This window comes from Stenella coeruleoalba, assembly GCF_951394435.1.
Source record: "Stenella coeruleoalba genome assembly, chromosome: 1".
Classification (NCBI taxonomy): Eukaryota; Metazoa; Chordata; class Mammalia; order Artiodactyla; family Delphinidae; genus Stenella; species Stenella coeruleoalba.
Genome location: NC_137169.1, coordinates 78,508,445 through 78,519,959, shown reverse-complemented (window position 1 = coordinate 78,519,959; position 11,515 = coordinate 78,508,445). Strand labels below are relative to the sequence as shown.

The 11,515-nt window shown below is 37.1% G+C and overlaps 1 protein-coding gene across 1 annotated transcript in view; it reads right to left on the bottom strand.

The window, feature by feature from the left end:
• Positions 1-4,148: 4,148 nt before the first annotated feature.
• Positions 4,149-11,515, bottom strand: part of LRRC8C (leucine rich repeat containing 8 VRAC subunit C) — a 92,433-nt gene continuing 85,066 nt past the window's right edge. Inside the window, exon 3 of the mRNA XM_079904331.1 lies at positions 4,149-10,664. Coding sequence (XP_079760457.1) covers positions 8,394-10,664 — 2,271 coding nt within the window. The 3' untranslated portion in view covers positions 4,149-8,393. The remainder of the gene's footprint in view (positions 10,665-11,515) is intronic.

Here is an 11,515-nt window from a genome sequence, read left to right as displayed (position 1 = left end):
CAGTTTGAACAGGAGTGATAGCCCTTTATAGCTCCAAGGTCCTCAGCTAATGCAAGTTAGGCCTCTTGATTCATTCAGCAATATCTTTTCAAGGTCCATCTCATAGAAGTCACAATGGGAAGCACTTTAGAAAAATACAAAGATAAATTAAGTCTTGGTTTCCACAATCATTGGAACACCAACTCTGGAAGGAGAGATATGATAAGTCCTAAAATAACCATAGTACAAGTGATAAGGGCCCTAGATAATGAGGCATGTAGAAAGTGTTAAGAGAAATTCTAAATAAGCCTTAAAATTCTTTTAAAAAGTCTCAGTGATCTTAGTATAAGTAGAGCCAAAATTAGATTTGGATGGACAGAGTTGAAGGTAGAAGGGGCATTTCTATGAATGTCTAACACTCAGTGGGTCCCTGGCTAATCGATTAAAGTACATAGGTAAAGTATAACTCCTTTATTGTCAGGTCTATTTAAAGCATTTATAGAGTCCTAGATACATTTTTGCATAATGATTGTTTCCTCCCTGTACACATAAGAAAAAAATGTGTATGAGTCTAAACATTTTAAAACAACCTAGAATGCAACTTCTGTCTTACAAGCATTTACTACAAGGTTTTAGAGTCAACTTTCAGGCATTTTTGATGCAAGTTCTTTTTTTTTTTTTTTTTTTTTTTTTAGTTTTTATTGGAGTATAGTTGATTTACAATGTTGTGTTAGTTTCAAGTGTACAGCAAAGTGACTCAGTTATACGTATACATATATCCACTCTTTTATTTAGATTCTTTTCCCATATAGGTCATTACAGAGTACTGAGTTGAGTTCCCTGTGCTGTACAGTAGGTTCTTATTAGTTATCTATTTTATATATAACAGTGTGTATATGTCAACCCCAATCTCCCAAGTTATCCCTTCCTCCATCTATCCCCTGATGCAAGTTCTTGATCAGATTTATAATTAAAGCTCTCAATAGTCACGAGTAGTGTCTTTTTAAAAAATTATTTTTATTTGTTTTATTATATCAGTTTCTGAGTTAGGAAAAGTTATCTGAAAATAATGGTCTAGTTAGTTTTCCATACTTGAGCTTTGATTGTTTTCACATTGTTGGTAGAACTGAAGGGCAACAAATCAGCCTGAAGTTTAGAAAGTGCACTGAGCATCCTTTATCAGGAGGTTCCCCGTTGACTCACACCTCTACTCCCCATACTACCCCACAACAAACAAAAGCCTTATGTAATATAAATCAGGTATTTAATCCCTCTGACATTTTTCATATTTCCCATTTGAAACCAATTCAGTTTCTTTAAGAGGTTATCTGGACTTAAACTATTTATGTAGCTAAATGTTTTGACTGAGTAGTTTTGACTGAAGCTGAATCTCTAGTTTTCAATTTCACAAGCAGAAACTCATTTTAAACACTTCCTCACTTCTCGTAATAACCTAGAATGGAAAATAATCTTAAAATTATATATATATATATATATATATATATATATATATATATATATATGAAGTACTTTCCTGTACACATGAAGCTAACACTACAACGTAAATCAACTATACTTCAATTAAAAAAAAAGCAAAGGGGAAAAATACTAAAGTTAGGGCAGTCAACATCCTGTCTTTGTTTCTGGATGCATAAAACAACTAAACCTGTTAGCCTGCTGATACTGTTAAGGCTTAGAATGTGACTCCCAAGAAAATACGCAAGTTGCATCACCAGAGGCTAGAACCTGGGGAGAATTAAGAAGAAACCCTGAATAAATAATAAGTCCTGAATAAAATCTTCCTTACCATTCTAACAAGTATCAGATTAATTTTTTCTTTAACACCACTTAGAGGTCATTAATGTACATGGCCTCAGGTTTTTGTTGAGATTGGCTACATTAAAGTATTTTTCATAAAGCAATTTAAATCATTAAGAAATATAATTTATACATACAACTCAATGGGCATAAATGGAACACATCAACTATTTCATAAACTTGTGGACATTTATTTCTCAAACTTACAATGATTGTAGCTTCACATTTTGCATTGATTTTATCTATACTTGGACTGAATCAGCCTGAGATGTTGAAAGCTGTTCAAATGTTACTTAGAGTATTTTTTTTTTTTTTTTTTTTTTTGCGGTATGCGGGCCTCTCACTGTTGTGGCCTCTCCTGTTGCGGAGCACGGGCTCCGGACGCACAGGCTCAGCGGCCATGGCTCACGGGCCCAGCCGCTCCGCGGCATGTGGGATCTTCCCGGATCGGGGCATTAACACATGTCCCCTGCATCAGCAGGCGGACTCTCAACCACTGCGCCACCAGGGAAGCCCCTAGAGTATGATTTTAACAAAATTATTCCACATAATCTATGTGAAATTAAAATGGAATCCCAAGAACCTCGTAATTCAGATTGAAGAAATGCAATTTTTTCCTATACCAAAATCTCTGCTGAATAGTTGATTTTTTTTTCTTAGAAGAACTATGGAGGAGATATAAAATGCAAAACTTGCATGTTGCCTCTTTGTGTCACTTTCCCCAAGATCTGTATTACATGAAACTAATAAGAATGGAACTAAATATTTTTTTAATGGTGCTGTCTAAATGTAACCTGAGTTGAAATAAAATTAATTCCACAACAAGGACCTACTGTATAGCACAGAGAATTATATTCAATATCTTGTAATAACCTATAACATAAAAGAATCTGAAAAAGAATATATCTGTGTATATTTATATCTATATATCTGAATCACTTTGCTATATACCTGAAACTATCACAACATTGTATATTAACTATTCTTCAATTAAAAAAATTAATTCCTTAAGTGTTTAAAAAAATAAAGTCCATCTTCTAATTGTTCCCAAACTTTACAAAAGAAGAATCCCTGAATCAAAATAATCAGAATGGTCATTTCCGTTCAGATGTTTGGTAATCAAATCTTTGCCTAATGTTGTGTTTTTTATGCAAAATCTCCAAACTCTGAAGATACTTCATCACTTATGGTATGCCTGATCACATAAATGTTTACTTGTACCTTGCTTTGTTCAAAAATGTTTAAATATGAAATCTAAAGGATAGCCTGTATTCAAAGATTTACACACAAAAATAATGTAGCTTATGAAGAGCTTTTCACTTTTTCCTACTTGGATATTTAGGATGACATTCAAATGTACATTCAGAAATACGCACGCCTTATGCTATGGCTATTTAAGTAGCCCACTGAGTCTAAAATTGGTTTTAGTGACTACTCTCTTCATATACTTCTCCATCCAAATCAAAGTGCTTATCTTATATCTTGCTAGGCAACAATAACGAACAACTGAATCAATCTAGTTAATTTCAGTGTTTATCTCAATATTCTGTACAAATGAAAGGACTGGAAGATGGGGCAGTGGAAGGTGGCAGTGGACAAGAGACTTTTTCTTATGTGCATAGTACACTGAAATCACCAGATGTCTCTAATCTGCTGCCCATCTCAGTTCTTGTCTCCATAGTTTCTCCAGAGCTCTCACATACTCTGATACACACATTCGCAAGGCCTCTCTCACCACACTCACAATCTTTCCTCATCTCCACAGTTCTTCTCCAAAGGATTATCAGTAAAATAACTGAGTCATAAATAACTATGGAAAAATATGTAAAGTGACAATTTAGCTTCGAAATTTACCCATCACAATTTTCTTATGCATAAGTGGTACATAAAGTTTTCTTATAAAGGGCTTCCCTAAGCCTGGGGTGTATGTGTTTAACTAGGGGAGGCCTTCTGGTTGTACAGAACCATTCTGATTTCTTTAATGACAATCATTACCATAAAAGTATTTACCGAAAGCTGGGCTGGACAGCCATGGTACAATGTGATCTGGCAAACGCACAGAAACTGCGCTCCAGATTACACAGTCAGGCACTAATTACCCAAATGAAACTCCAGGGGCACCTTGGGGAGATGCAGTACAGAGAATTAAGGAAGGAAATAATTAGTCACAATTGCAGAAACTAGCTAAATACAAAGTGAAAGAATGCATGCAGCCTATTTCCTGCAGAGTACAGGAAGCCTTAATAACAGAATATGCAAAAATACAAGAGAAATCCAAAAGAGAAACATGATTTCTACAAATGAATAAGAAAGGGACCAATCTCAATTTTAAATTACAAAAATGACTTTATTTTCTGTTCCTATGTACTACATAGCCAAATAACCTTAAGACATTGTATCATGAGTTTACACTGTGACAAATCAACTTTCAAGCATTTTCTTGACAGTCTTAGAGGTTTTGCCAGCATTTGACACAATCTGAACACATAAAGCGAGAGAAAACAAGCAGCAGAAGGAAAACTAAGTGACCATGTAAGGCATTGAGTTTCAACCCTAGTAAAAATGTTCATTAAACAGGCAGAATCGTATGGGAGAGGGAATGGTATTCAGCAGAAAGCAAATTTATTCCACATCCGAAACCACACATAGGGGCTGTTATTTAACATGGCCGAGAAATTAAGTTGTTCGAAGTTATATACCCCTTTTTATATATACCTCCTTGGGGTGGGAGGAGACCCTCTTCCCTCACCCCAAAAGGAATTCAAGGATGTTACCTTTATCAGTGAAAGGCTCTGGGAAGATGGAGTAAGAGTGGACAGCTAGTTTGGAAGGATGTAATTGTGTTAGAAGCATGTCACTGAGGCCTAAATCTGAAAAATCAATGGCACGTCTGGTCGAGACTGTCCAGGCTTTCTTACAATGTATCTGAATGGACAAGAAAAAAAGTGAGAAAGTCTTACCGACCCTTGAGGCATTCCCCTCACTAATAACTGTGCTGTTTTGCTATGGAACCCTACGTACCCTGAGTTCTTGAGATCCTACCAAATATGTGAATTGCTTGCATAGCATTATCACATGCAGGATTTATAGGAGAATGTAAATTGAATCTTACTTTAGTCTCTAAACACAAATGGAAATTGTTTTGAGGTTTATCTTATCTATTCACTACTGCATATTGCTGACAGTTTTCATAAAGATGGATCATGAGTGTTCACTGTTTTAGTAAATATATCATTACTACTGATCAGGTGTTTGGTATGAAATTAGATTAGAGAGTAAAATACGCCTTAAAAAATGGACTTTTCTTAGAATTAGGAACATAAACAACAGCAAAACCCTTGGGGGAAATGATAACAAGAGATGTAAAGATTTTTTCTTCTCTTTCTTATAACAGAAATCATAAGATAGCATATTGCAGAAATGTGGACTTTCCTCATCCCAAGTAACCCAAGGAAGATTCCAGGTTGCTTAAGCCCCTCTCTATAAAGATGGCTTCAGAGGGAGATAAGGAGGCACCTCTAAATGACCAAAGTATTCACAGCAGGCTCATGTCCCGAGCCTGTCTGAAAAAGCAGTGCCTGCACACAGGATGCCATGGAAATTGTTAGAACGCATTACAATAGCTACATTGGAAACCTAAGGCAGAGAAAGGTGGGTGAATGAACAATCAGAAAATTACCAGTGTAAATAACAGGTTTCACTGTATCAAGAACATTTATATTAAAAGTGTTGTATTAAAAACAAAACAAAGTGAAAACCCAACATAGAACTAGTTTTCTGAGATGTGGTCTTCTTAGGTGAGTTCCATTGGGATATACTTAGATGCTCTGTTTCAACCAGACCATCTCCGGACAACTGTCTGTTCTACACTTAACCATTAAAACTGACCAAAAAGCATACTCACTATGGGTGTCCAATAGCCGTAGGATTTAAGAGTACATATGATGCTTTTATATTTACATAAGCTGTTTCCCATGAGTCTTATAGAAGTTGGAGAAATAGAGCTAGTTGTTCCTTTTTAGCAAGAGCACTTGTAAAAATACGAAAAGGATTGGGTTAATACCCCTTTTAACACTGAGTTGATTCATTAAAGAACTTTAGAAAAGTCAGCAGTTCATTTACCTGAGTTTCCCAGTTAAAGGCTAAAGAGTAATTTAATGCTTTTCACTTAAGAATGTGAACAAAAATATACAATATTAAAAAGGGTCAGGGTCAGAAAATTTAGACTCAAGATGAAGTTTGAACATTTTGAATTTTTATAAAATCTAACAGAAACATCTATGAATTTTCCTTCCTAGTTAAACCATAAAGTCATAGAACTATACTGATTTACTGGATGTTATTTAGAACTTAGGTTAGGGGTCAGCCTGTGAAATCATTAAGAAAGCGAATCAAATTCTTTTGGCATTTTGAGCAAATTGTCACAAAGACTAATTATTAGTTACTTCAGTTATGAACACATATGAGATTATGCGTTAACACCAGATAAAGATTTCAGCATAAATATGATTTTTAACCTGAATAGGTCCCTTTTAAGGGGGATACAGAAAACAACTATAAATTTTATCCAGAAAAATAGTGCACCTAGTGTTTTACCAGTAGTTATCAAAGCTCACCTTGCAACAGGGTCATGCTCAGCCATGGACAACCTTCCAGGTTTGTTTGTTTGTTTAAAACAGGTAGCGCTATGTTTCTAAATATAACACATCGTTCATAATCAGGATCCTAACAACATTCTAGAATTGAATATTTTATCCTACAAGAAATATAACCATGTTACTATTTTAAACATTTTGTTTCAATTCCAGGGCAAAATAAACCAGCTATACAAAATCACCATTGTAACACTTAAACACAGAGCAGAGACAGCAAAGCATTTTGGTCTACATGATTCAATTATTAAATAAATGAAAAGCATCTCTTCCCCAAATCCTTTACCCCACGAAGTATCATAACATTTAAAACACAGTTGAGGTACATATATCTGCTGAGTAGTTCCCATAGCTGTGTTCCATGTATGACTCAAAGTAGCATTAAACAAAGTCACCAGGATCAAGGGGTAGATTTTAAAAGCAGCATCTTGAAACCCCAAACCATCTTTCTATTTTTCTTCGTTAAGTCACAAAACTTCCTTAGGTCAGACTAGGGTTCCGAAAACAGTGTGAATTTGGAGCATAAAACAAAATTCCCATGATAGGTAGCACTGGTCCTGGATTGAGGGCACAAATAGTGCTTTCATTTTCCTGTTCTATACAGCTTAATAGTCAGTGAAAACTTGTGCCCAAGACCCATACTATGTTGGATGTTTAAGTACAGAGATAAATAAAACTTGGCTAACCACCAGGCAAAAATTATTTCTATCTACTTAGCAATTTATTCACACTTAAAAAAGAAAGAAAAAAGGAACAGAACCATTTTAGATGAGATGCTTTTTTTTAAGCCAAAGAGAGCAGACTTTCTGTGCTTGCATCACTAGCATTTGCAGCAAGGACAGGCTTGAGGGAGACAGATTTATATACGTACATATACGTGGATTATTTCGTGTAACAGGCAGAATTTGAATAGAGATCGCCACTTCCACACTACCCAGAGGAGCCAGTGTGCCTACCTGGAGTGCATCAGCTCTTTAGCAGAGTGCCTTAGTAGCACATGTTTTTTTCTTCCATCGGATGTATTCCCATATCAAGATATCAAAGATGATTAAGTTACTAACAAACAGGCTTCTGATTTTTAAATTTAATTAACTATTATAATTAAAATAAATTAGCATTTCTAAGGTTGTTCACCAGTACTACATACAATATTGATAGTAAATGGGAAGAACCTCTGTATTTCCTTTTCAGTGATATTTTTTAAATGTTGGTAAAAATGTAAATCAGTTAAATTATAAATGACCAATTCAAGCAAGCTGACCACGGGAGATTATTGTCTTTACTCACTTACAAAATCCTTGCCTAAGGATAAATAACTGTCAGGTATGTGAAAGAATAGAATTTAGGGTTCTGTTGGAGGCAAGGGGAAATTTCGCAAATAATAGTCTATGACAATGCCCTTATGTGAGTTTACACTCCAGAGAAGTGTTTTCTATAGAATGAAATACTTGGCCAATGGAGAAGGCAGCTGGAATTAAAATAACTAGCACAGATTCCTTGGTACACATACAATGAAAACAAAAATAAGGACCCTGTACAGGTGTAAACAAGCTAAAAATGACCTTGGCAAAATATCTTCATGGATTTAAAAAACACCAAAAGCATGCAACTTAACGTTCCCTTCCCTTCACAAGAATGAACTGAAAAACCAAAACAAACAAAACAACCAAAACAAAAAAACAGACGGAACCATCTGTTTCTGTCAGTAGAAAACAGTAATAGATACATTAGGTTCCAGGACAAATAAAACTTTAAAATATTAATATTGAAAAAATACAATTAACTTTTTATTAAAAATACATACTCCTTACTCAGTCTTTGTGTACATTTTGTTTTGTGTGAAAAAGAAAAAAATAATAAAATAGGAAAGGCATTAAGACTACCTAATTATTTATACTGTATTTGGTAGAAGCATGTTTCAGTCAAACTTTAAACAAAAATAAGTTATTCTGTTTTCATTTGCTCCCGGACATCAGAAGGCAGGGTTTCAAACAGAGCATCTTCTACAACTAAGCCAGCTCGCTTCAGAGCCCGACAGTCGCCCAGTTCGGGAGGGAGGATTTCAAAGTGATTGCCTTTGACATCTAAATAGGAGAGAAATAGTAAATTTCCAATTTTTGGTGAAAGTACTGATAGGCTGTTTTTCCCAATCTTCAGAGTTTTGAGTTTCTTACAGAAATAGAGTTCATCTGGAAGGCTCTCCACTTTGTTACAAGTGATGGAAAAATACTGTAAACTTTGTAGAACTCCGATCTCAGGCGGGATAAATCTAATGTCGTTGTAGGACAAGTCCAGGTATCGGATCTTGTTGCATAGGAAGAGGTGGGAAGGCAGCACCTCTATTTTGTTGTGACTAAAGAAGAGGCGCTCCAGGCTGGTGAGTTTCTTTATGTGCTCTGGGATGTAGGTGATGCTGTTATGCCACAGTTTTAGCACTGTCAACTTTCTCAAGTGCTGGAAGCTAACGATCTCCTCTATAGACTTCAGATTATTTTCCTTGAGGTCCAATTCCTGGAGGCTCAGCAGGCTGAACACGGCGTGAGGAATGCGCTCCAGGTCACAGTGGACCAGCTCCAGCTCTGTCAGGTTGGTCATCTTCTTCAGATTGTTAAGCATCACCAGCTTGGTGCCATCGTTGTGTATGCACATCTTCTGGAGATGGCTGGAAACGTCAACCACTGCCTGTGGGATTTTGGAAACGTTGCTTTTGATAGAGAGAATTTTAAGGCTTTTGAGATCCCGCAGAGACTCAAGGGTGATATTTTTGGAAATATCGTGACTTAGAGAGCCAACCAGGTAGAGCTCCTCCAGGTTCCGGAGGCCATACATCCAGGGGGGCAGCTCCCTCATATCATCAAACTTGACGCTCAAGACCTTGAGGTTCTCCTTCAGGAAGGAGAGCGCCGCGCTGTGGATTTTGACCGAGCACTGGTGCAGAGAGAGCTCCTGGAGATTGTCTAGCTGTGCGATGGTGGCTGGTATCATGACATTCTTAATGATTTCAAGTTTTAGAGACTGCAACTCCGTGATTTCAAAAACAGTGTCTGGAAGGCCAGAGAGCATGATGAGAGGCAATTCCAGGCGGTTATGGGCATTCGTCTGCAGCTTCTGCCTCAGTTTATCCGGAGTCCACTCGTTGTTTAAGTTCAGCTGCTTTAATTTGTTTTCACTCACTTCAGATAGGAACACTGCAAATCTCTTGGAATACAGAGGGTCGTACTGATCTATCATATGAAGCATAAAAGCAAAGTCATTTTTCACGTCTGGAATATCATCAATTCCAGTTTCCTGCCGGACGTACTCAAAAGAGTACTCCCTCAGAGAACGGTAGAACAGCCAGTATAAGGTATAAAGGCACGTCAATCCGTAGATACTTACAAAGCACAAGTAGCAAAAGGAGAGTTTCGAGAACAAGTGTGCCATGGTGTGATTGCAGGAAAAGTTCTTATATCCAGTCATGTCCTGAATGTCAACATTGCAGTCCACTGTAAATTGGACTTTGGAAACCAGGGCGCTATTATATGCAATGATGATTAGGAATTTTATAACCTTAAGTACAGTCTGACGAACATACATGGCGTATAATATATCACCTTCTTCTACGTGCAGCCTGAACTTCTTCACCTTCTCAAATAAAGCCTTCGCTTGCTCACCCTCCTTCTTATCTAGAGCCCCTGCAGTGGATTTGTCAACCACAAACTTCTCAGGAATTGACTTTAAAGACTGAGAGTTGACCAGGCCGCCTTCTGGACCAGACGGGGTGGCGTTGGACCTGCTCACGTTCTTCCTGTTGTCCTTTTCTTCTGAGTCCTCCCCAGACACTTCAGATAAAGCCCGTGTGGTCCAGGGAGAGTCAAAACACTTCCCCAGGATCGAGATGAAATGTTCTATTTTGGAGCTGGAACCGGGGAATTTGAACCAAAAGTTGCTACAGAGCATGAAGACCAGGGTATGGATGAGGACAAGGTAAGGGAAATACTTGGCGTACCAGTGGAGGGCTCGCTCATAGCACATCTGGTTAATGAAGCTGTACTGCTGAAGGTCCAAATCCGTCTTCAGTCCTTTCATTTCCACAGTGACTGGGTTAGTGGGAGACGGTTTCGGTGGAGGCAGTGGGGTGGTACTGGCCACTGCTTGAGAGACATTCGAAACGGAAGACTGGTTCTGAGAAGCCTGCACTCTTTTTGGAAGGCAGATTATCTTGTCTTGCATGACCTGAAACAAAGAAAGAATATTTTCAAATTATATTACTCAAAGAGCTTTCATAATGTCATTAGTGTGAAGAAAGCAGCAATACCATCCAATAAATGTCCATTTCCTTTGCCTGGAGAATACAATGTTCAATTCCAGCAACGAGATTTTTATTCTTAGCCCACATGTTGGAAAAATGAATTGTATCAATATATCTTTGTTCACCATGTCTAACTCAGGACACAAAACGCAGCAGTTTTTTAGGACACAGAACGATTCACAACAAAATAAATAGTTAAAGAACATTCATGTATTTAAAAAAATTTGCATTTCTTCTCTCACTGAAGCCTGGGAGAATCAGTCATTGGTCTGGGAAATACATCTTCTTATCAGACTCAGTCTTGAATTGGATGGCTCCCAAGACTGGTATTAGTTTCTGTACGAGAAGCATTAAAAGGAGGAAATACGGGAGAAATTCCCGTCTTTATTGTATCCTCTTTTCTTTCTATCCATATCTTAGACATGCGTAGATGAACGTGAATGGCTTTAATAAAATGGGAATTTACTAAGCTTTTGTAAAAACTATTTCTTCAGAGAGAGATGAAAAAATACAGAAATGTTCGATAGTAAAATAGTTATGTCTAAACTTGCTGCTTTTCACACAAAATATTACATCAACTTCTATCCCTCTACCAATGCTTCAATTTGTTGAAAAGAATATTAAGCCCTAAGAATGTCCAGCAGTCTCATAAGATTGCAGTTTGGGTAAGAGAGAACACATTCTTTCTGAAGATGAGGGAGGATGAGGCAAAATACTCCTTGAATCAACCTGGAGGAATCATCCCCAGGAAGAAGTACACGTAAGTGGAATCATC